Source organism: Pongo pygmaeus, chromosome 8 (assembly GCF_028885625.2).
Source record: "Pongo pygmaeus isolate AG05252 chromosome 8, NHGRI_mPonPyg2-v2.0_pri, whole genome shotgun sequence".
Classification (NCBI taxonomy): Eukaryota; Metazoa; Chordata; class Mammalia; order Primates; family Hominidae; genus Pongo; species Pongo pygmaeus.
Window position 1 is genome coordinate 33,595,677 of NC_072381.2, and position 26,703 is coordinate 33,622,379.

General features: G+C 37.3%; 1 protein-coding gene across 50 annotated transcripts in view; it reads left to right on the forward strand.

The window, feature by feature from the left end:
• CCDC7 (coiled-coil domain containing 7) overlaps positions 1-26,703 on the forward strand; it is a 434,284-nt gene that overhangs the window by 116,036 nt on the left and 291,545 nt on the right. For 49 of the 50 annotated variants that reach the window (XM_054436378.1, XM_054436376.1, XM_054436382.1 and 46 more), the window contains 3 exons: positions 1,404-1,438; positions 12,571-12,844; positions 13,761-13,833. In XM_054436378.1, coding sequence (XP_054292353.1) covers positions 1,404-1,438; positions 12,571-12,844; positions 13,761-13,833 — 382 coding nt within the window. Of the gene's footprint in view, positions 1-1,403; positions 1,439-3,971; positions 5,840-12,570; positions 12,845-13,760; positions 13,834-26,703 lie in introns of those variants that run through there. The other variant, XM_054436430.2, reaches the window with a different exon arrangement.

Here is a 26,703-nt window from a genome sequence, read left to right on the forward strand (position 1 = left end):
CATATAGACACAAAATGTATGATGGCTCAAACACAATGGAAGCTTCTTTCCTGGTGTTAATAGTCCAAGGAAGTTCAAGGTCAGTGTTCATGGTAGGGAGTTCTGCTCCTCAGGGTTGTTAAGGTATCCCGGCATATGGAAGGTTTGCCATCTTACATGTGGCTTCCTGAGCCACACTAGGCATAGTTATCTAGCTATCAGAAAAGAATATGGAGGACAAACATGAGTAATTTTCATTGACCTGGCTGGAGGAGATGCACGTTCTTTTTTCTCACATTCTATTTGCTACATTTAACTACAGGAGGAATTAACAAATGTAGACTAACAATGTGTCTAAGAAGAAGAGAAAATTAGTTTGTTGACTATTTAGGAGTCTTTGCCACAGGGGAATAAGGATAAAACCAGTTAATCTCTGCATAAAAGAAACTGAATTAGATGAAAATCAGGTCCAGAATAAAACCTAGAATCAACATTTATACTATAGGAAAATATGTATTATATTCACAAGAGGTAATTTATTAATAAAAATCACACTTTTAAGGTCACTGGCCTTTTTTTTTTTTTGAGATGGAGTCTCTGTTGCCCAGACTGGAGTGCAATGGTGAGATCTTGGCTCACTGCAACCTCTGCCTCCTCGGTTCAGGTTCAGACAATTCTCCTGTCTCAGTCACCCGAGTAGCTGGGATTACAGGCGCCCACCACCATGCCTAGCTAATTTTTGTATGTTTAGTGGAGAGGGGGTTTCGCCATGTTGGCCAGGCTAGTCTTGAACTCCTGACCTCAGGTGATCTGCCTACCTCGGCCTCCCAAAATGCTGGGATTACAGGTGTGAGCCACCTTGCCCGGCTGGCCTAACGCTTTTGGTTGCATATTTCTGTAAACATATTTGAACATGTATTCTCAGTATACTTATTTTAAAATTGATAAATTACAAAAAGTACCTCCACAGTTTATTATATATAATATTAGCATTATAAACCCTTCAACAAGAATATTTAAAAGGATTAGATAATTATGTAATAGATAAATTTAAAATAAATTTTGAGCTACTCTGCCTATGGAGCAGGCCTGCTCTGTCTATGGAGCAGATATTTTCTTGTACTCTGTTGCTCTAATAAACATGCTTTTCTTTAACTCAAAAAAATATATTTTTGTTTACTAAAAGTATAAAACCTTATTTGCTCTTAATTTAGAAATATAAGTGTAATTTTAGGGCCTACTCTCCTTCTATAGTGTCTCTTCCAATGCTAAAATATGATAATTTCTTTGCTTTTTCAATACCTTAATCTTACGAAATTGTCATATTAAAAAACTACCTTAAATGATATTTTTCTAAATGACTGAATGTAAACATTTCATATGCATACTTGATATTTTTAAATGTGGTATTATCTTTATCACAGATCACTGCCCAAAGCGGAAGACTGATTGAAAAAAGGTAAAACACTTTTTAAAAATTTGTTTTTCTCATTTTCTAATCTTTATCAGTTCACATACCTAAGTAATGAAAATAACCATTCTAAATTTAATGTCACAAAACTCTTTGAAACTAATTTTAAGTAGAAAATGTTAGAAACTTTAGATATCAAAGTTAGAAGAGTTGATGCAGTCAAAAATCAAAATTAAATGAAAAATTTAAATTTAAATTTAAATTAAGGACAATGTACAAACACACTTTTTTTTGACAACAGCAATTAAAATTTCCAGATAGTGAGGAACTAACCCTTATTTTCAGCATAGTTATCATCAAGATGCATGAGCTAGATACATAAACAACTTATTGAAAAATTATTTTTACCTTCCATTTTAACTCAGTTACTATACGCACACATATATGTGTACATGCATACACATAAATAATTGAGTTGATTGATTCATCCAATTAAATCTTATAGTTTTCACTAGTTAGTCTCTTTATATTATGATCGACTCACAGACTTTCTTGATTCACATTACCGTGGAGTAAAGAGGAATTACCTAGAAGTATGCATTTATGTACTTCATTGCCATTTTAAAATACTTATGGATTATAGACCCAGGTGAATTAGCAAGAATTAGGTAATAAGTGTAATGATTAATGGCCAGAAGTTTTGAAAATGTTCATTTTAAATGTTTGTAGTGAATGTTTATATTTATAAGTATATGTTTTAAATACTAACTAAACATATACTAAAAACTATATGTTTTAAATACAATGTCCAAGAGAAAATTAGACATTGGTCCATTTGTTGCTTTGCAAACTTATAATGGTTGGTTTCTTATTATTGATTTCTTTATATTTTAAGTATGTATAGTCAGTATTATAAACATTTGAGAATGTATAAGAAAAAGTATTAATAATTATCTTCAACAGTAATGGGAACTTATGTATCATATAGAAATAGGAAGGAATAAAGCAAAAGCATGGTGCTTTTGTTTTGTTTTGTTTTGTTTTCAGATGGAGTCTCGCTTTTAATTGCCCAGGCTGGAGGGCAGTGGCATGATCTCGGCTCACTGCAACCTCTGCCTCCTGGGTTCAAGTGATTCTCCTGCCTCATCCTCCCCAGTAGCTGGGATTACAGGCGTCCACCACCATGCCCGGCTAATTTTTATATTTTTAGTAGAGACGGGGTTTCTCCATGTTGGCCAGGCTGGTCTCAAACTCCTGTCCTCAAGTGTTCCACCCACCTTGGACTCCCAAAGTGCTGGGATTATAGGCGTGAGCCACCGTGCCCAGCTGGTGCTCTTATATTCATACTCAGATTATGGTAGAGCATGGACTACTACTGTAGTTTTCCATGCAATCACGGTGACATATAGCCTTTGAAAATCCTGCAGAGCCAGTAGTTTATCACCCTGAAGAACATGAGGTGGTTAACTTTTGATATAAGTTATTTTAATATTGAACATTTAGTTGCTGCTGATAAGTGTGATATGCTCTTTGTACATTGGTAAATCTCAGAAAATAGAAACACTGGCTTGCAAAAAGCATTTTAAAGAGAGTTTCTGGTCTCTATGAAGACGTGGTAAGGCAGTCTCAGTTACTTTCCATGGGTGTTTGGAAAAATCTTAAAGAGGGGTTATGATAATGTTACCTAGTGAGTTACTACCCCTGCCAGCCCTCATTCTACTTTTCTGATAAGTGACATTTTAGAATTTTAATGGGAAGTGATAGAATGGAAGAAGGGTTCAATGGAGAACAACAGAGTGAGGATGATAGGGAATATAGTACATCAGGATTAAAAAAAATCATAGAATGAATATATCAAATAATTCCTCTTAAATGCCTTTTTCCCCCTAGAAATGTTGATTGATGTAATAACTTCAGGAGGAAGATTATTTTAATTCATTTCAATTCAGTTTAGCTCTAATGAGGAAACACTGACTGAGCATCCATGCTGTGCAAGGCACTGTGCTGGGTATTATGGGATATAAAGGGCTTCAAATATATGGTCATTTCCAATGCATTAATGGTCTAGTAGGGCCGACTAGACATGTACAAAAATAAGTGAAGTATAATGCAGACATTGCATTCTATAAAACATTACCAAGAAGCTACATCAAAGAAGAGGAAAAGCTATTTCTGACTGGGTTAAGAATTACATACCATTTAATTAAGAAAGGTGGTTGGGTTGGATTTTAACAGGGAAATGTGAGGAAAGGGTGTGCCAAGTGGACAGAACTTTGCTTTGAGGCAAAGATGAAGATGTTTAGAATCTATACAGTGTGCTCAGGAAGAGGCCAAAAATTCATTTTGTTTGGATCCTAGACTAAGGACAATAATGGGAAATATGAGATGAAATAGGTTGTTTCAGCTGGATAGGCTTTATAGAATTGCACTTAATAGCTTTAGGTTAATTATTATATATTATATAATAATATAATATAATATATTACATATTATATTATATTTCTAAATATAATAAAAATTCAAACTATTAAGCACATGGCACAATATTATTCATCAACCTTCATTTTGGGTTACTTCTTAGATCCTAATAGAGTTTCTGAAATACTTTGGAAAAGTCTCCCAAACCTTCAGAGAGTGGATGGGAGCGAAGTAAGGAGACCCCACCTGAGCAGATACATGGTATTGCTTACAATAAAGTACATTTTTGCTCTTTACAACATTTATCAGTTTATTTTGGCTTAGGGAATGAGTTAGTGGTAAATAGTTAATCAAACAATAGATTTTAATAATTTATTGTTTAACATCATGTGCGTTGTTAGCTTTTCCTAAATGTTTTGCGGCATTGAAATTCACACTTTTTAGAAATGAAAATGTGAACTAATTCATGGTGTTTTATTTTTAAGAGTTACACAGTCAACCTATTTCTTTCTAAATACTTTCATTAGGACTTTCATTATTACTTGGGTTTGCTATAAAGCACGAAAACATACAAGAGAAGAGTGTTGGAACATGCCCATTTTTTTCTCCATAGATTAGATGATTAGCTGTTAAATTTACTCATTCATTCACCCAACTCATTCAACAGATACTTTTGTCACCTTCATATGTCCAGTTCTCTTTTGGGTATTGTGTTTTACTGAAAAATCAGACAGATGATATGCCTTCTCTTGTGGTACTTACATTATAACAGGAGAGACAAAAAATAAACAAGTAAAAATAAATGAACAAGATAATTTTAGAGACTAATACATGAAGATAATGAAACTACATATCTGACAGTCACAGGGAAGGATAATTTAGATTGGGTGGTCAAGGAAGGTATTAACAATGAAGAAAAGGCATTATCTAATCGTGAAATAAAAGCTGTTAAAATATTTTGTTTCTTTTCAATTTTTATGAAAATAAATTTCTACAAATGAAAATTTATGTTATAACTAAAAGATCTAGACTAGAGGAGCTTTTAATATCCTCAGTTAACTGTTATACAAGGGGCATATTACTGGTGACCCAAATAGTACGCATAAGGTAGATTTTATAGAGGAAACCTTGCAATCCAGGAAGCAATAGAGGATACAATATCCCCTGAGCTGTCATTATTCCACAGAGAAATAGACTTAGATTAAGCAAAGCTGGATTCACCATACAAGATGCTCCTGAGAGGAACCCCCTTCTCACATATCACTTCACAAAATTATAGGGGAATTGGGAGGGCATATAGAGCACCTAATCAACCATGTATCACTGAGAGCTTCCTGGTTGGGGCAATGGCCTTGTTGGAAAAAGGGAGGAGGGAGTATGTACTTTGTATACCAATGTAGCTGGTATCAGTGAGTCAAACAGTCCTGGTGAGCCAGCTCTGTGAAACCACAAAAAGAGGAAACAAAGAGAATCACCGGGACCATCTGTAAATAAAGATTTGTCTCACTGCTGTCTATCCTTTGATCTTAGAGACTCATTATTATAGATCTCTCCATCAGCCCTGGCTGACACCTGGTTCTGAGCATACCAATTTCCTTAGTATTGTCTGGGAGAAGAATATTAGTAAGGTCACCAGCTGGGTTAGATGAGGATGTAGAACCAACATCCTAATAAGTTCACATTATGAACTCTTTTTCCTGGCAAAGCACAGATACCTTTGTTTAGGAATGTCTGTTCCATATCTGCCATAGGAAAGAGAAAGTCGTTAATCACCTCCCTTGAACATCCACCTCCAACCATTTCCCAGGGTCAGATATGTTCACATCTGACAAAACAGATCTGTTTTTCTCCATGGAGATGAGCCAGATTGTCCTTTGTCTGGACTGATAGTTCAGTGGGAACCCCAAAGTTACCATTTTGCCATCATAGGTCACCTGCAGGTTTCAAAGAGCATGTCTGCAGCACCATCTGATGCTTTTAAATGAGCAATATGTTGTGTGTTCCCATGCACTGAGGTCAAAGCAAAGGGGGTAAAAAAAAAAAAAAAAAAAAAAAAGAAAAGGAGTATACTATTCCTCTTGAAATGATATTTTTCTCTACTACCTAACTTCTAGGTGCTTCGGAGTTTAACCATGGTAAGAGGGGCCCTTGCTTGGTATGGTAGCCTATAGCTTGTAAACAATTAGGGAAAAGTGGACTGACAAGCCTTGTGGAGGTTGTTTTCAAAGAGGCTGCCTTAAATGGCAAGTAGAATAAGCTTGATGGACAACAGTGGCCTGTGTGTCTTTTTTTTTTTTTTTTTTTTTTTTTTTTTTTTTTTTGAGATAGGGTATCACTTTGTCCCCTAGGCTGGAGAGCAGTGGCACCATCATGGCTTACTGCATCTTCAACCTCCCACACTGAAGCCATCCTCCCACCTTAGCCGTCTGATTGGCGGGGACCACAGGCATGCATCACCATGCCCAGCCAATTGTTTTATTTTTTATAGAGACGCAGTCCCCCTATGTTGCCCAGGCTGGTCTAGAACTCCTGGACTCAGGGACTTTTTGCACCTCAGCTTAGGAAGCTGACTTCTATGTCTTTTGAATAAATTCCTTATTGGCCATTGTGTTCCTTCATAGCGGGGTGGATTCGAACAGGGACCCAAGACTATACTGGAGATGATGGTTACACATTCTTAATTGGCTTTTTCATGTCACATGTTTTCCTTTAGATTCAGTTCTTTCTCATGGACATATACACATAGAATATAAAATTGAGCTTGTGACTAAGTTGTTGTAACTATTTCCTTGGGCAAAGGTTACCTCAGAAAAGCATGTGTAAAGAGTTCTGTTGGCCAGGCGTGGTGGCTAACACCTGTAATCCCAGCACTTTGGGGAGGCTGAGGCAGGCAGATCATGAGGTCAGGAGTTCAAGACAAGCCTGGCCAATATGGTGAAACCCCATCTCTACTAAAAATACAAAAATTAGCTGGGCATGGTCACACGTGCCTGTAGTCCCAGCTACTTAGGAGGCTGAGGCAGAGGAATCACTTGAACCTGGGAGGCGGAGGTTGCAGTGAGCTGAGATCGTGCCACTGGGTGACAGAGCGACACTCCATCTCAAAAAGTAAAATAAAATAAAGAGTTCTGTCCTAGGGAACCCAATAGCCTGACAGTGTAACTAGGCTCATTACTAATGGCTCATTAGTCTTTATAATACTGCAATTCAGTCAATCTGAGGAGATTGTGCTCTATGGCCATGAAGAATGCCTGAAGTTTACCCAGTTTTGAATGATGTCCAATACCATGGGCTCTCAACAACTCACCATCATTATGGTGAAGGAATGTATCATTCCATAAGATTTTATGACCTTTGAGAGAGGCTTTTCCATTAGTGAATCATGCTTTCTTGTCAGGTGGCAAATCTTTCAGGCAAGTGCCTTACTGAGTCAATGGCTTGTTTAAAACAGCAGAGGGATCTCTGTGCCTGTGAGTGTAAGGCCATATTTTATGAATTTGTCTAAGGTCTGATTGATTGGATGTGCTATATCCCCCTTTAAATAGAATTTTCCTGGGCATGTACCACCTTATCAGATTTTGGATTAGAGAAGACCCGTAATGGGATAGGAATGTCGGGTTGAAGAGTGAGAAAAGTCTGCCCCATTAGGGCTCAGTAATAGGCTAGCAGTCACTGGCATGTGCCACTCAGCAGGAGAAGAAAATCATTTCGTCCAAAGTTGTAGGAAATGACAAATAACTTGAAGTATTTTTGCCAAAAGCTTCCGTTAGAAAGTAGTTTCTTACAGGTATGTGTAATCCCATGAGTTTGAAAGATATGGCAAAATCTAAAGTTAGAAGTTGTTTTTATGATGCCTAGACCTCTTCCAAGGCATGTTAATATATGGGCTTCTATTTAAAATTAGTTGCATTGATATAGTGCTTTGAAGAATCACCAGGTGTAGAATGTGATGTCACCACTACCTAACAAGGAAAATCGTTTGTGGTTGGGACTGGAGGCCTGATAAATTTTCCTTTAAAGCAGCAGTTTCCAGCCTTTTTAGCACCAGGGACCAGTTTCGTGGAAGACTCCACGGACCAGGATGGAGGGGGTGGTTTCAGGATGATTCAAGCACATTACCTTTATTGTACACTTTATTATTATTATTATTATTTCATTATAATATATAATGAAATAATTATACAACTCACCTTAATGTAGAGTCAGTGGGAGCCCTGAGCTTGTTTTCCTGCAACTAGATGGTCCCATCTGGGGGTGATGGGAGACAGTGACAGATCATCGGATATTAGGTTCTCGTAAGGAGCACACAACCTAGATCCCTCACATGTGAAGTTAACAATAGGATTTGTGCTCCTATGAGAATCTAATGCGGCTGCTGATCTGACAGGAGGCGGAGCTCAGGTGGTAATGCAAGTGATGGGAGAGTGGCTGTAAATACAGAGGAAGCTTTGCTTGCTCACTCGCCACTCACCTCCTGTTGTGTTGCCCAGTTCCTAACAGGCCATGGACTGGTACCAGTTTGTGGTCCAGGGGTTGGGGATGCCTGCTTTAAGTGATATAGAATGTATCTTTTTGATGCTGTCCAGATGATGACTGCCTTCTCCAAATTTATCTGAATAACAGGGCCCTGGATCATTTAAAGTTGTCTTTAATCAGGTATGCCTAGACAACATGTAATGTTTCTTCGGTGTTGATCACAGTCATCAGTGTGATATAATATCTGGAGATTGCTAGCAATGCACATTTTACTGGGTTTTGTCCCACAATGAAAATGTATAACAGGAATTAAAACATTCTCAAGAAGGATTATTAAAGGTATATGTACTAATCTTGGCATATCTTGCCAAATCCTCAGCTACATATGTGTGTCAGTAGTGGCAGCAATTTATTCTATAGCTTGTGTAATGACAGAGACTGGAGTAAGTAGAGCTGTTTCTTTCCTTGTTTAAGTTTCAGTAGTCCACTATGGAGTGTCTAGTACTAGTTTTTTTTTTTTTTCCTTAACCAAACAGACTAGCATTACATAGTGCATCCATTACATTTTGTTTGAAAAATACTTTATTTTTATGCTTCCTGTATGAAATATTATGGAATGATCTTGCCAGTTCAGACAGGTTTTCACCATGTGCTTGGCCAGCCATTATGAAGGTTATCAATAGATAATTATCCAACTAATATGGCTGTGTACCTGTTCTTGGTTTACTAATTCAGAATGTCCTTGTCAATTATATAATCTGAGAAAGAAACAGCAAACAGTATTAATATAGAGTACAAAAATAGTAGCCTTGTGTGTTTGGGTTCCCCAAGACTACTCCCCTCACTAGGAGGGCTCACAGCACTCATCATATAGTCATTACGATGACCATGATTTATTACATAAAAAGGATGCAAAGCAAAATGAGCAAAGGGAAAATGTGCATGGTAAAAATCCAAAAGAAACATCCTACTTAATCTGAGATTACGATGTCCCGTAATTCCATAGCTACCTGATCTCTATAGCCATTCTCACTGAGAACAAGCAATTTGTTCTTTCTTGAGTTTTTAAGACTATATAAGATATGGACACTGAGATATTGTCCATTTCAACTTAGTAGTTTGTCTGGAATAAGGCTTCCAATGGAGTTATTTCCCACTTCAGTGGTAGCCCAAACTCTCTGTTTTTCAAAAGCTATAACATACACGAGTCACATACCACTAGCTACACATAACAGGGTTTATTGAGAAAAACTTAACAAGCAGAATAGTGAGCAGAGCACATTGCAATATTGCAGATATCAATGAAGGACCTTGAGAGTCTCTGCCAAGCTACCAAGTAGGGAAGGGAGATATTAACCGAGGCCATTCAGAAACATGTTTGTCATTCTCATTAACTGATAACTTTTTTTTTCTAGTATGAGAATAGTTTTTCTTTTATCCTATATAATTTCCCCACAGTTTGAGTTCCGTTTCTGATTATTTCAGTAATAGCATTGCTGGTGGAGCTAGATGTAGCTAGGCAACATTGCCAGCATAAGAATTATTTACACATTTACAAACTATTTCTAAGCAGTCCATCAACCTAATTTTCTTTAAGTTAATAATTTCAAGTGTTTTAACCTTTTATCTTTTCCAGGATCTTAGTCATCTTGGACTTTTACTGAACCTTTAAAATTTTTTGACTTTCTTTTCAGTTGAGGAGCCTAAAACTAGTCACTATGAATATTTTGATCAGCGTTAATTGTATTTTTTAAAAACTATCAAAATATTTATAACTTTTGACTTTTATAACACCTATATTGAAATTTTTCTATAAAATTGATTTTTAGAATCATGTTAGTTTGTACTGTATTACACACTTTGGGTCCTAGATATTTTTGTTTTTCTTGTATATAGGAATGAGTTCCACATCTTGTATTATTGCAGATAAGAATATCAATAATATTTTATTAGTATTTTATTGATAATTTGTCTTGTATTTGCATTGATAATTAAAAATTCAGTGTAACATCAATACCCTGTGAGAGTTTTTTTCCCTAAGGGGAGAGGATATGGGTTGGGGGTTGTGTTGACATTTTAGAAAATGGAGTTAAGGAAAGTTTCAGAAAAAGAAAGTATTGGAAAGAAAAAAAATAAAGAAGGCAGTTTGAAAAAGAAGGTATTAGAAAGAAAAAAATAAAGAGGGCAGTTTGGGCAGTTATCGTTCAATAACATTTTCCATTTTGCCTGATTTAAGAATTATGAAGTGTCCATGATTATACGCATAACAGATAGCGCCCTTGTACATCTATTTGCTTAGTAAGAAAAGGATGCAATGCTCAGATCTTCACAGTTAACAAATGCTTTTGCAAGCAGGGAGAGATACACTCTTTATACTACTTCAGTGATGTTGTAGACTGTCATGTAGAGTGCTGTCAATATGCTTATATAAAAGCTGCTAAAATACATGCTCATAATTAGACTATTATATGGCAGTATTTAGACATGGGGTGATTATTAGAGAGTCTTAATCTAAAGCAGACAGTGAATGACACAAATTTACTAAGATTTATAAACTATATTTTGGTTGTTTTTGGCAATTCACCAAATAATTGGGAGGGTGAAAATAACTTGCTTTATTATTATTTTCTTTGTGGCTATAGGCTGCCTTCTATAGTCATCATTGCTGTTGTCCTCCTCCTCCTTCAACTCCTCCTCTTCCTTCTCCTCATTCTCCTCTTTCTCTTCCTCCTCCTTCTCCTTCTCCTTCACCATCTAATCAGTAGGGCTTTGAAAGTATTTCCATATCTCTTTGACTGACACAAGCTTGAATACAGCATTGCTTGCACACCTTCCTAGTAGTTTTTATTCCTGACCCCCTCAGCGGAAGTATCGTGGTTGTTATGCTGTGGTTCCTTATGGTTGCAAGAGACAATAGAAGTGGGGAATGCCTGAACATGGGAATATGGTTATAAATGAACAGTATATTAGCATTTAAGGCATGGTTCTTTGTATTGCCACATATTTTCTCATTGTTATAAGAAAATCGCCTGTGTAGAATCAAGTGATTAATGATGTCCCCTAATAACCATTTCAGAATCTTTAAAAACATTTTGCTTTCTATTTTTAGCTATGCAATAATATTAGTGTTGGGGTGGTGGTTTGTGAATAACTGTAACAAATAGTCTCCAGATGAATGTTAGACTTTATTTTAGAACTAATCATCTTAAATTCAAATACCTAATAGAACTAATAAATCAGGTTTGAGAATGAGATGCTATCCTTAATTTAGGACAGGAAGCCAGCTATTCTCTTTACTTTTAATATGGCAATTTGCTTTATAATGCCACTACAAAAGTCTGTTTGCCATAAATTCTATGTTTTTTTAAACTGTCAGCACTATATATATATATACTTTTTTTTTTCAGAGCTGTCCTCTCCACCCCACTCCCCTTTTTTATAACCCAAACTTTGCCGTTCAAAATTCATTCTAAACTAACAAACGGAGGATAGGTGGCAGCAGGTACATTGAAAAATTTTGCTTCTGTGAGACCAAACTTCAAATTATTTTAAACACTTTGCAACAAACCTTAGGCAAATTAGGTCAACTGGGGTAATAGCTGTTCAAAACAAAATGCATCAAATTCTGTTGCATTTCATAGGACTAGGAAAGCTTTGTTAAATTTTTATATAGTTTGATCACTTAAATTATCATCTAAACTAGAATGTTGGGACAACAAGCAAAAACTGGGATTGTGCATGCAAACTGTGTCACCTGGTTACCCTAGTTCTGGAATCCGGAAAGCTGATCCTTTGGCAACTGGTGGAGAATAAATATCCCTTATCTTAAAGAAAACTAACTCAGAGCTTGGGAAATTGACTTTGGAGAAAGATGGTGATCTTTTAATGTCAAAGTGACTGTGGAGCTATTTTAATTTTCAATCTGAAATGAAATTGTGGAAAAATAATTTTGGAATAAATGTGACTAAAGGTAAATCTCCAAACCATCCTATGTTCTACTTTGGCTGAGTAAATTTTTCTTGTTCTGTGGCTTATAACCTTGAATAATGATTATATTGGAGTATTTTAAATGATTTCCTTAGTATTATGTATCCCTTTAAATCACAGGACATATGTTACTATCTTCAACTTGTTACCTAGCATCAATTTCATATTGGAATTACCATAAGTTAATGAGTAATTATAATTACTTATTTAATATCCTTATGTATTATTAAAATGATTCTTCAGTTGCAAATAAAATGGTCTTCACATAATCTAATACCAGATGTTTTATAATTCTAAAGCTCAGAGAAGAAACGATCTAGCCCTGCTATTTCAGATCTTTCACAGATCCTTAAGTCTCAAGATGAATCAGCATTTTTAGAGAGTTCAAATGAAGTTTCAGTTGCTGAAAACCAATCCTATAAATCTCCATCAGAGACCCATGATAAATCACTTACAACAGTATCATCCAGCAAAGAAGTTCACGATTCACTGTCTGTTGGAACATTGGCTCACAAAAACGAAGCACTGATATCAGCATTCATTTTACCTCCTGTTCTTACAGAAAGTAAAAAGGTATGATATATATAGAAACTTGAAAGCTGTTTATTTCATATTGCTCCTTCAATAAATAAATGCTAACCCATTTAAATGAGTTAAAAATTCAATATTTTCTTATTTCAAGAGAATTAAAAGTTTGCCTTTTAACACAACCCGCTTTGTATTTAGAATGCTGAAAGTAATATTTGGGAATATAAGTTAATATTCTTAACTTATAAAAATTGTTTAATATTGATTAAAAAGTTGTGGGTTACATTTTAGTTTTAATGGTAATATAAAAGATATGTCATTCTGAGATAAGGGAAATTTTCATAGTTTTCAGCTTCATCTACAAAAAATATTTTTATACAATAAGATGATTGTAAAAGCAAACTAATTTTGAAATAATTTTATATAGGTCTCTAAACAAGACCTAGAAAATTTTTAGAATTGCTTTTGTTAAAAACCATTTAATTAGGAAATTCTCAGGGCAAAAATGCTGGGAAAAAGAGAAAAGATAAAAGGGCTGTACATATTTGACATGTATCCACAATATATTTTTATCATACATTTTATTAAAGTATTCCTATAATAATTTTGTAAGGCATTTGAGTTCTTCTAAAGATTAAAACAGACTAAAATATAAATCTAAACAAGAATCTTAATAATTATTAACACTATTTGCTTAGAACTATTTGCGAGGGAAAAATCACAATATTGCTTGGGCACCCTCCTTGCTATTCAGTGTTCCCAGTTGCCTCTCAGGTCCATTAATTGTTCTGACTTTTAATTTGATACATTCAGGAAATAATGAAAAATAAAATGTTTCTGCAATGACATTGAGATGAGAGCAAAAAGCTAGCTCTTTTTCTCAAAGCAGGTAATTAAATACCAGTCTTGATATATATATGTATATAATTTCTAATTACTTATTACAACTTTTGTTATTAAGGCTGATGTTTCAGAAGAACAATTACAAAAGATGACTGAAGAACAAACTTACCAAGCAGCAGAAAAATCTCAAGGTAAAAAGATTCTGTTTTGGAAGATGAAAATGTGATTGAATGATTATGTGTTCCCATGATATAATTATAAATAAATGAGGGGAAAACATTATTAAATGTACAAACAACTTGTTAGGGAGTCACTGGATAGCATACAAAAATAACGACAATTATATAAAAATTATCTTGGTGGGCCGGGCGCGGTGGCTCACGCCTGTAATCTCAGCACTTTGGGAGGTCAGGGCGGGTGGATCAGGAGGTCGGGAGTTCGAGCCCAGCCTAAACAACATGATGAAACCCTGTCTCTATTAAAAATACAAAAATTAGCCGGGTGTGGTGGTGTGTGCTTGTAATCCCAGCTACTCAGGAGGCGGAGGCAGGAGAATCGCTTGAACCCAGGAGGTGGAGGTTGCAGTGAGCCGAGATCACGTCACTGCACTCTAGCCTGGGCGACAGAGTGACACTTCATCTCAAAAAAAAAAAAAATTGGTGAGTTATCATTATATTACTTAGAGAGTCTATTTTAACTGAGATCTGTGTAAAGGGGAAACAATAGCTTTATCTCAAGCAAATAATAGTATGTGGCATTATGAATTCTTAATATGACACCCAAAATTAATCTGAGCATAGCAGGAAAAAAGATGATTTCTGTATATGTAATATTTTTGCTAGGTTATTTAGGTGTTTGATATATGGTTAAAAGCAAAGATAGTTTTTTTCTTCCTTTCCAACATATATAATGTTAGTATTCAATCAATATTTTATTGCATTGACCTAAACTTAAATGTTTTTTTTTTTTTTTTTTGAGACAGAGTCTCGCTCTATTGCCCAGGCTGGAGTGCAGTGGCACAGTCTCGGCTCACTGCAAGCTCTGCCTCCTGGGTTCATGCCATTCTCCTGCCTCGGCCTCCCGAGTAGCTGGGACTACAGGCGCACGCCGCCACGCCCAGCTAATTTTCTATATTTTTAGTAGAGACGGGGTTTCACCGTGTTAGACAGGATGGTCTTGATCTCCTGACCTTATGATCCGCCCGCCTTGGCCTCCCAAAGTGCTGAGATTACAGGCGTGAGCCACCGCGCCTGGCCAAATTTTATTATTATTATTATATTTTAAGTTCTGGGATACATGTGCAGAACGTGCAGGTTTGTTACATAGATATACATGTGCCATGGTGGTTTGCTGCACCCATCAACCCGTCATCTACATTAGGTATTTCTCCTAATGCTACCACTCTCCTAGGCCCCCACCCCCTGACAGGCCCCCGTGTGTGATGTTCCGCTCCCTGTGTCCATGTGTTCTCATTGTTCAACTCCCACTTATGAGTGAGAATATGTGGTGTTTGGTTTTCTGTTCTTGTGTTAGTTTGCAGAGAATGATGGTTTCCACCTTCATCCACGTCCCTGCAAAGGACATGAACTCATCTTTTTTGTGGTTGCGTAGTATTCCACGGTGTATATGTGCCATATTTTCTTTATCCAGTCTATTGTTGATGGGCATTTGGGTTGGTTCCAAGCCTTTGTTATTGTGAACAGTGCCACAGTAAACATACATGTGCATGTGTCTTTATAGTAAAATGATTTAGAATGCTTTGGGTATATACCCAGTAATGGGATTGCTGGGTCAAATGGTATTTCTAGTTCTAGATCCTTGAGGAATCGCCACACTGTCTTCCACAATGGTTGAACTAGTTTACACTCCCACCAACAGTGTAAAAGCATTCCTATTTCTCCACATCCTTTCCAGCATCTGCCACTTCCTGACTTTTTAATGATCACCATTCTAATTGATGTGAGATGATATCTCATTGTGGTTTTGATTTACATTTCTCTAATGACCAGTGATGATGAGCTTTTTTCATGTTTGTTGGCCACATAAATGCCTTCTTTTGAAAAGTGTCTGTTCATATCCTTTGCCCACTTTTTGATGGGGTTGTTTGTTTTTTTCTTGTAAATTCGTTTAAGTTTCTTGTAGGTTCTGGATATCAGCCCTTTGTCAGATGGATAGATTGCAAAATTGTTCTCCCATTCTGTAGGTTGCCTGTTCACTCTGATGATAGTTTCTTTTGCTGTGCAGAAACTCTTTAGTTTAATTAGATCTTATTTGTCAATTTTGGCTTTTGTTGCCATTGCTTTTGGTGTTTTAGTCATAAAGACTTTGGCCATGCCTATGTCCTGAGTGATATTGCCTAGGTTTTCTTCTGGGGATTTTATGGTTTTAGGTCTTATGTTTAAGTCTTTAATCCATCTCGAGTTAATTTTTGTATAAGGTGTAAGGAAGGGATCCAGTTTCAGTTTTCTGCATATGGCTAGCCACTTTTCCCAACACCATTTATTAAATAGGGAATCCTTTCCCTATTGCTTGTTTTTGTCAGGTTTGTCAAAGTTCAGATGGTTGTAGATGTGTAGTTTTATTTCTGAGGCCTCTGTTCTGTTCCATTGGTCTATGTATCTGTTTTGGTACCAGTACCACGCTGTTTTGGCTACTGTAGCCTTGTAGTATAGTTTGAAGTCGGGTAGTGTGATGCCTCCAGCTTCATTGTTTTTGCTTAGGATTGGCATTGACCTAAACTTTTGAGACAAAATTAAATGGCTGTGGTGGAGGATACAGGAGCAACACTCTTCTATTGTGTTTTGAAATGGGAATGCCTCTGTTTGACCTGTGATGATCCATTGTCTGAGCTAAATATTCATTATTATCCAAAGACGTTTTCTTTTATCCCAGCAGTCAAGTTGAAATGAATTAATCTAGTTAAAATTTTCAAAATATGAAGTATATGTAACATAAAAGATATCATTTTAACCATCTTTAAGTATACAATTCAGTGGCATTAATTACGTTCACAGTGTTGTGCAACCATCACTAACATCTATTTCTACAACTTTTCGTCACTACCAAAGGAAACTCATTAAGCAATAACTCTCATTCCCTGCATTTTCCTCCATTTTGGGTTGCTGTAACAGAATACCACAGACTGGCTAATATAAAGAAAAGTTTAGTTTTTACAGTTCTGAAGGCTGGGGAGTCCAAGGTCAAGGGACCTGCCTCTGGCTACAGCCTTCTTGCTACATCATCCCATGGCAGAAGGTGGAAGGGTGAGAGAGCATGAGAGAGCAAAAGAGAGAGGAAGGGGGACAAACTCGGGAGCCTACTTTGTGATAACTAACCCCCTCCTACAATAATGGCATTAATCTATTCATGAGGATGAAGCCCTCATGACCTAATTATGTCTTAAAGAGCCTAACTCTCAACATTGTTGCACCAGGGATTAAGTTTCTAGTATATGAACTTTAGAAGGCACGTTTAAATCAAAGCACACACTGATTTGTATTCTGTAACTGCTGAATTTATATGTTAACTCTAATGTTTTTGTGTGGAACCTTTGAAATTATATATATATATGAATCATCTGTGAATAAAGATAGTTTTACTTCTTCCTTTCCAATTTGTATGCTCTTTGTTTCTTTTTATTTTCTAATTTCTCTGGCTGGATCTTTTAGTACAATGTTGAATAACAGTGATGAAAGCAGACATCCTCATTTTTTCCTTAAGAGCAAAATTTTCAGTCTTTCACAATTGGATATTGTTATGGTTTGAATGTATATCCTAAAAGTTCATGTGCTGGAAACTTGGTCCCCATTGTAGCAGTGTTGACAGGTGGGACCTTTGGGAGTTGATTGGGTCATGGAGGCCTTGCCACATGAATAAATTAATCTATTCATAGATTAACGGGTTATCAAGAGAATGGTTCTTCTATAAAAGCCAGTTTGTCTGTCTCTTGTGAGCTTCTTCACCATGTGATGCCCAGAACGGCCTCAGCACTCTGCAGAGAGAGTTCCTACCAGCAAGGAGGCACTCCTCCGATGTGGCTCCTCAACTTTGAAATCCCCAGCCTTCAGAACTGTAAGAAATAAATTTCTTTTCTTTACAAATTACCCAGTCTCAGGTATTCAGTTATAGCAGTAGAAAATGGACTAAGGCAGGTATATTAGGTATGGGTTTTTATAAATGTACTTTATCATGTTGTGGAAGTTTTCTTCTATTCATAGTTTTGTGAGAGTGTTTTTTAAACCATGAAATGGCAACAGATTTTGTCACATGCATTTTTTTGCATCAATTGAGATGAGATGATCATGTGGCTTTTTCCATTGTTCTATTAATGTGGTGTATTATACTGAGCGATTTTCCTAGTTTGAACCACACTTTCATTCCTGGGATAAATCCTACTTGGTCTTGGTGTATGATTCTTTTAACATGCCATTAGTCCATTTTTCTAGTATTTTTTGAGAAGTTTTCCATCTGTATCATAAGGATATTGCTCTGTATGTTTTTAAAAATATCTTTTTCTGGTTCTGGTATCATGGTAATGTTGGTCTTATTTTGTAAGTTTTCCCTATTCTTTTATTTTTTGGAAGAGTGTGAGGAGGATTGGTGTTAAATCTTCTTTAAATGTTTTATAGAATTCATCAGTGAGGCTATCTGGTCCTAGACATTTCTTTGTTGAAAGATTTATGATTACCAGTTCAATTTTCTTACTAGTTATAGGTCTGTTCAGATTTTCTTTTTTAAATTTTTAGATTATAATTTTTTTCTGGGTACGTAGTTGGTGTATATATTTATGGGGAATATCAGGTATTTTGATACTGGCATATAATGTGTAATAATCACAGTAGGGTGAATGGGTATCCATCAACTCAAGCATCTATCCTTTGTGTTACAAATAATCCAATTATACTTTCTTAGTTATTTTAAAATGTATAATTAAATTATTATTGACTATAGTCACCCTATTGTGCTATCAAATACTAGATCTTATTCATTCTTTCTGTTTTTGTGTACTCATCCTCATTTCCCCCACTATGCTTACCAGCCTCTGGTTAACCATCCTTCTACTCTCAATGTCCATCCATGAGTTCAATTGTCTTAATTTTTAGCTCCCACAAATAAGTGAAAACATGTAGTTTGTCTTTCTGTGCCTGGCTTATTTCACTTAACATAATGTCCTCCAGTTCCATCTATGTTGTTGCACATAAACAGGATCTCATTCTTTTTATGGCTGAATAGTCCTCCATTGCGTATATGTACCAAATTTTCTTTATTCATTCATCTGTTGCTGGACACTTAGGCTGCTTCCAAATCTTGGCTATTTCATTATTTTGAATGTTCTAAGACTTGTTTTGTGGCCTAACAAATGGTCTATGCTTGAGAATAATCCATGTGCTGAGGAGAAAAATGTGTATTCTGGCCACTGAAAGAAATGTTCTGTAAATATCTATTTGGTTTATAGTGTAGATTAAGTACGAGGTTTCTTTGTTGATTTTCTGTCTGGAGGATCTGTCTAATGCTGAAAGTGGGGTGTTGAAGTCTCCAACTGTTATTGTATTTGGGTCTATGTCTTTCTTTAGCTTTAATAATATTTGCTTTAAACTGTGGTGCTCCAGTTTTGGGTGCATATATATTTACAATTGTTATATTATCTTGCTAAGTTTACCCCTTTATCATTACATAATGCTCCTCTTTGTCTCTTCTTATAGTTTTTATCTTGAAATGTATTGTGTCTGATATAAGTGTTGCTACTCCTGCTGATTTTTTTGGTTTCCATTTGCATGGAATATGCTTTTTTTTGTCCCTATGCTTTCAGTCTATGCATATCCTTATAGGTGAAGTGTGTTTATTATACTCAACCACTCATTGGATATTGATTTTTTGCAAATCTATTCAGCTACTCTGTATCTTTTGATTGGACAGTTTAGTCTATTTACATTCAGTGTTGTTATTGATTCTAAGGACTTACTCTTGCCATTTTGTTATTGCTTTTCCGGTTGTTTTGTGGTCTTCTCTTCCTTCTTTCTTCCCTTTTTGTCTTCCTTTTAGTGAAGGTGATTTTCTCTGGTAGCATGTAGTAATTACTTGCTTTTTATTTTTTGTGTGTCCATTGTATGTATTTTTAGATTTGAGGTTACCATGAGGCTTGCAAATCATATAACCCATTATTTTAAACTGATGATAACTTAACACTGATTGCACAAACAAATAACAACAACAGCAAAAACAAGCAAAAAGGAAACTAGCAAAAACTCTACACTTTAACTTCATCCCCATGCTTTTTAACTTTTTGATTTTTCTCTTTATGTCTTATTGTTGTTTTTGTTTTTTCCACCAAGTATTTATTTATTTATTTATTTCTTTTATTATTATTATTATACTTTAGGTTTTATGGTACATGTGCGCAATGTGCAGGTAAGTTACATATGTATACATGTGCCATGCTGGTGCGCTGCACCCACCAACTCGTCATCTAGCATTAGGTATATCTCCCAATGCTATCGCTCCCCCCTCCCCCCACCCCACAACAGTCCCCGAAGTGTGATGTTCCCCTTCCTGTGTCCATGTGTTCTCATTGTTCAATTCCCACCTATGAGTGAGAATATGCGGTGTTTGGTTTTTTGTTCTTGCGATAGTTTACTGAGAATGATGATTTCCGATTTCATCCATGTCCCTACAAAGGACATGAACTCATCATTTTTTATGGCTGCATAGTATTCCATGGTGTATGTGTGCCACATTTTCTTAATCCAGTCTATCATTGTTGGACATTTGGGTTGGTTCCATGTCTTTGCTATTGTGAATAATGCCGCAATAAACATACGTGTGCATGTGTCTTTATAGCAGCATGATTTATAGTCCTTTGGGTATATACCCAGTAATGGGATGGCTGGGTCGAATGGAATTTCTAGTTCTAGATCCCTGAGGAATCGCCACACTGACTTCCACAAGGGTTGAACTAGTTTACAGTCCCACCAACAGTGTAAAAGTGTTCCTATTTCTCCACATCCTCTCCAGCACCTGTTGTTTCCTGACTTTTTAATGATTGCCATTCTAACTGGTGTGAGATGGTATCTCATTGTGGTTTTGATTTGCGTTTCTCTGATGGCCAGTGATGTTGAGCATTTTTTCATGTGTTTTTTGGCTGCATAAATGTCTTCTTTTGAGAAGTGTCTGTTCATGTCCTTCGCCCACTTTTTGATGGGGTTGTTTGTTTTTTTCTTGTAAATTTGTTGGAGTTCATTGTAGATTCTGGATATTAGCCCTTTGTCAGATGAGTAGGTTGCGAAAATTTTCTCCCATTTTGTAGGTTGCCTGTTCACTCTGATGGTAGTTTCTTTTGCTGTGCAGAAACTCTTGAGTTTAATTAGATCCCATTTGTCAATTTTGGCTTTTGTTGCCATTGCTTTTGGTGTTTTAGACATGAAGTCCTTGCCCATGCCTATGTCCTGAATGGTAATGCCTAGGTTTTCTTCTAGGGTTTTTATGGTTTTAGGCCTAACATTTAAGTCTTTAATCCATCTTGAATTGATTTTTGTATAAGGTGTAAGGAAGGGATCCAGTTTCAGCTTTCTCCATATGGCTAGCCAGTTTTCCCAGCACCATTTATTAAATAGGGAATCCTTTCCCCATTTCTTGTTTTTGTCAGGTTTGTCAAAGATCAGATACTTGTAGATATGTGGCATTATTTCTGACGGCTCTGTTCTGTTCCATTGATCTATATCTCTGTTTTGGTACCAGTACCACGCTGTTTTGGTTACTGTAGCCTTGTAGTATAGTTTGAAGTCAGGTAGTGTGATGCCTCCAGCTTTGTTCTTTTGGCTTAGGATTGACTTGGCGATGCGGGCTCTTTTTTGGTTCCATATGAACTTTAAAGTAGTTTTTTCCAATTCTGTGAAGAAAGTCATTGGTAGCTTGATGGGGATGGCATTGAATCTGTAAATTACCTTGGGAAGGATGGCCATTTTCATGATATTGATTCTTCCTACCCATGAGCATGGAATGTTCTTCCATTTGTTTGTATCCTCTTTTATTTCCTTGAGCAGTGGTTTGTAGTTCTCCTTGAAGAGGTCTTTCACATCCCTTGTAAGTTGGATTCCTAGGTATTTTATTCTCTTTGAAGCAATTGTGAATGGGAGTTCACTCATGATTTGGCTCTCTGTTTGTCTGTTATTGATGTATAAGAATGCTTGTGATTTTTGCAGATTGATTTTGTATCCTGAGACTTTGCTGAAGTTGCTTATCAGCTGAAGGAGATTTTGGGCTGAGACAATGGGGTTTTCTAGATATACTATCATGTCATCTGCAAACAGGGACAATTTGACTTCCTCTTTTCCTAATTGAATACCCTTGATTTCCTTCTCCTGCCTAATTGCCCTGGCCAGAACTTCCAACACTATGTTGAATAGAAGTGGTGAGAGAGGGCATCCCTGTCTTGTGCCAGTTTTCAAAGGGAATGCTTCCAGTTTTTGCCCATTCAGTATGATATTGGCTGTGGGTTTGTCATAAATAGCTCTTATTATTTTGAGATACGTCCCATCAATTCCTAATTTATTGAGAGTTTTTAGCATGAAGGGTTGTTGAATTTTGTCAAAGGCCTTTTCTGCATCTATTGAGATAATCATGTGGTTTTTGTCTTTTGTTCTGTTTATATGCTGGATTACATTTATTGATTTGCGTATATTGAACCAGCCTTGCATCCCAGGGATGAAGCCCACTTGATCATGGTGGATAAGCTTTTTGATGTGCTGCTGGATTCTGTTTGCCAGTATTTTATTGAGGATTTTTGCATCAATGTTCATCAAGGATATTGGTCTAAAATTCTCTTTTTTTGTTGTGTCTCTGCCAGGCTTTGGTATCAGGATGATGCTGGCCTCATAAAATGAGTTAGGGAGGATTCCCTCTTTTTCTATTGATTGGAATAGTTTCAGAAGGAATGGTACCAGCTCCTCCTTGTACCTCTGGTAGAATTCGGCTGTGAACCCATCTGGTCCTGGACTTTTTTTGGTTGGTAAGCTATTGATTATTGCCACAATTTCAGCTCCTGTTATTGGTCTATTCAGAGATTCAACTTCTTCCTGGTTTAGTCTTGGGAGGGTGTATGTGTTGAGGAATTTATCCATTTCTTCTAGATTTTCTAGTTTATTTGCATAGAGGTGTTTGTGATATTCTCTGATGGTAGTTTGTATTTCTGTGGGATCGGTGGTGATATCCCCTTTATCATTTTTTATTGCATCTATTTGATTCTTCTCTCTTTTTTTCTTTATTAATCTTGCTAGCGGTCTATCAATTTTGTTGATCCTTTCAAAAAACCAGCTCCTGGATTCATTTATTTTTTGAAGGGTTTTTTGTGTCTCTATTTCCTTCAGTTCTGCTCTGATTTTAGTTATTTCTTGCCTTCTGCTAGCTTTCGAATGTGTTTGCTCTTGCTTTTCTAGTTCTTTTAATTGTGATGTTAGGGTGTCAATTTTGGATCTTTCCTGCTGTCTCTTGTGGGCATTTAGTGCTATAAATTTCCCTCTACACACTGCTTTGAATGCATCCCAGAGATTCTGGTATGTTGTGTCTTGGTTCTCGTTGGTTTCAAAGAACATCTTTATTTCTGCCTTCATTTCGTTATGTACCCAGTAGTCATTCAGGAGCAGGTTGTTCAGTTTCCATGTAGTTGAGCGGTTTTGAGTGAGATTCTTAATCCTGAGTTCTAGCTTGATTGCACTGTGATCTGAGAGACAGTTTGTTACAATTTCTGTTCTTTTACATTTATTGAGGAGAGCTTTACTTCCAAGTATATGGTCAATTTTGGAATAGGTGTGGTGTGGTGCTGAAAAAAATGTATATTCTGTTGATTTGGGGTGGAGAGTTCTGTAGATGTCTATTAGGTCCGCTTGGTGCAGAGCTGAGTTCAATTCCTGGGTATCCTTGTTGACTTTCTGTCTCGTTGATCTATCTAATGTTGACAGTGGGGTGTTAAAGTCTCCCATTATTAATGTGTGGGAGTCTAAGTCTCTTTGTAGGTCACTCAGGACTTGCTTTATGAATCTGGGTGCTCCTGTATTGGGTGCATATATATTTAGGATAGTTAGCTCTTCTTGTTGAATTAATCCCTTTGCCATTATGTAATGGCCTTCTTTGTCTCTTTTGATCTTTGTTGGTTTAAAGTCTGTTTTATCAGAGACTAGGATTGCAACCCCTGCCTTTTTTTGTTTTCCATTTGCTTGGTAGATCTTCCTCCATTTTGAGGAAGCCTTTTATTTTGAGCCTATGTGTGTCTCTGCACGTGAGATGGGTTTCCTGAATACAGCACACTGATGGGTCTTGAGTCTTTATCCAATTTGCCAGTCTGTGTCTTTTAATTGGAGCATTTAGTCCATTTACATTTAAAGTTAATATTGTTATGTGTGAATTTGATCCTGTCATTATGATGTTAGCTGGATATTTTGCTTGTTAGTTGATGCAGTCTCTTCCTGGTCTCAATGTTCTTTACATTTCGGTATGATTTTGCAGTGGCTGGTACCGGTTGTGCCTTTCCATGTTTAGCGCTTCCTTCAGGAGCTCTTTTAGGGCAGGCCTGGTGGTGACAAAATCTCTCAGCATTTGCTTGTCTGTAAAGTATTTTATTTCTCCTTCACTTATGAAGCTTAGTTTGGCAGGATATGAAATTCTGGGTTGAAAATTCTTTTCTTTAAGAATGTTGAATATTGGCCCCCACTCTCTTCTGGCTTGTAGGGTTTCTGCCGAGAGATCCGCTGTTAGTCTGATGGGCTTCCCTTTGATGGTAACCCGACCTTTCTCTCTGGCTGCCCTTAACATTTTTTCCTTCATTTCAACTTTGGTGAATCTGACAATTATGTGTCTTGGAGTTGCTCTTCTCGAGGAGTATCTTTGTGGCGTTCTCTGTATTTCCTGAATCTGAATGTTGGCCTGCCTTGCTAGATTGGGGAAGTTCTCCTGGATAATATCCTGCAGAGTGTTTTCCAACTTGTTTCCATTCTCCCCGTCACTTTCAGGTACACCAATCAGACGTAGATTTGGTCTTTTCACATAGTCCCACATTTCTTGGAGGCTTTGCTCGTTTCTTTTTATTCTTTTTTCTCTAAACTTCCCTTCTCGCTTCATTTCATTCATTTCATCTTCCAGGGCTGATACCCTTTCTTCCATTTGATCGCATCGGCTCCTGAGGCTTCTGCATTCTTCACGTAGTTCTCGAGCCTTGGTTTTCAGCTCCATCAGCTCCTTTAAGCACTTCTCTGCATTGGTTATTCTAGTTATACATTCTTCTAAATTTTTTTCAAAGTTTTCAACTTCTTTGCCTTTGGTTTGAATATCCTCCCGTAGCTCGGAGTAATTTGATCGTCTGAAGCCTTCTTCTCTCAGCTCGTCAAAGTCATTCTCCGTCCAGCTTTGTTCCGTTGCTGGTGAGGAACTGCGTTCCTTTGGAGGAGGAGAGGTACTCTGGTTTTTAGAGTTTCCAGTTTTTCTGCTCTGTTTTTTCCCCATCTTTGTGGTTTTATCTACTTTTGGTCTTTGATGATGGTGATGTACAGATGGGTTTTTGCTGTGGATGTCCTTTCTGTTAGTTTTCCTTCTAACAGACAGAACCCTCAGCTGCAGGTCTGTTGGAGTACCTGGCCGGCCATGTGAGGTGTCAGTCTGCCCCTGCTGGGGGGTGCCTCCCAGTTAGGCTGCTCGGGGGTCAGGGGTCAGGGACCCACTTGAGGAGGCAGTCAGCCCGTTCTCAGATCTCCAGCTGCGTGCTGGGAGAACCACTGCTCTCCTCACAGCTGTCAGACAGGGACATTTAAGTCTGCAGAGGTTACTGCTTTTTGTTTGTCTGTGCCCTGCCCGCAGAGGTGGAGCCTACAGAGGCAGGCAGGCCTCCTTGAGCTGTGGTGGGCTCCACCCAGTTCAAGCTTCCAGGCTGCTTTGTTTACCTAAGCGAGCCTGGGCAATGGCGGGCGCCCCTCCCCCAGCCTCGCTGCCGACTTGCTGTTTGATCTCAGACTGCTGTGCTAGCAATCAGCGAGACTCCGTGGGCGTAGGACCCTCTGAGCCAGGTGCGGGCTATACTCTCTTGGGGCACCGTTTCCTAAGCCCGTCGGAAAAGCACAGTATTCGGGTGGGAGTGGCCCGATTTTCCAGGTGCCGTCTGTCACCCCTGGAAGGGGAACTCCCTGACCCCTTGCGCTTCCCGAGTGAGGCAATGCCTCGCCCCTGCTTCGGCTGGCGCACGGTGCGCTCACCCACTGACCTGCGCCCACTGTCTGGCACTCCCTAGTGAGATGAACACGGTACCTCAGATGGAAATGCAGAAATCACCCGTCTTCTGCGTGGCTCGCGCTGGGAGCTGTAGACCGGAGCTGTTCCTATTCGGCCATCTTGGCTCCTCCCCCCGTCTTATTGTTAACTATGTCTTGGAAAGTAGTTGTAGTTCTATTTATTTTTAATTGGTTCATTATTTAGTCTTTCTACTTAAGAGTATTTTACACATCACAATTATAGTGTTATACTATTCTGTGTTTTTCTATCTGCTACTAACTGTAAGTTTTATACCTTCAAATGATTTCTTATTGTTCATGAATGTCCTTTTCTTTCAGATTGAAGAACTCTCTGTAGCATTTCTTATAGGACAGGTCTGGTGTTGATAAAATCCCTCAGCTTTTGTTTGTCTGGAAAGGTCTTTATTTTTCCTTTATGCTTAAAGCATATTTTGCCAGATATAATATTCTAGGGTAAAAGTCTTTTTCCTTCAGCTCTTTAAATATGATGTACTACTCTCTCCAGGCCTGTAAGATTTTCACTGAAAAGTCTGCTGCCAGATGTATTGGAGTTCCATTGTATGTTATTTGTTTTTTTTCCTCTTGCTGCTTTTAGGATTCTTTCTTTATCCTTGACCTGTGGGAGTTTGATTATTAAATGCCTTGAGGTAGTTTTCTTTGGGTTAAATCTGCTTCTGTAACATTCTTGTTCTTGAATATTGATCTCTTTCTCTAGGTTTGGGAAGTTCTCTGTTATTATCTCTTTGAATAAACTTTTTACCCCTATCTCCCTCTTTCTACCTCCTCTTTGAG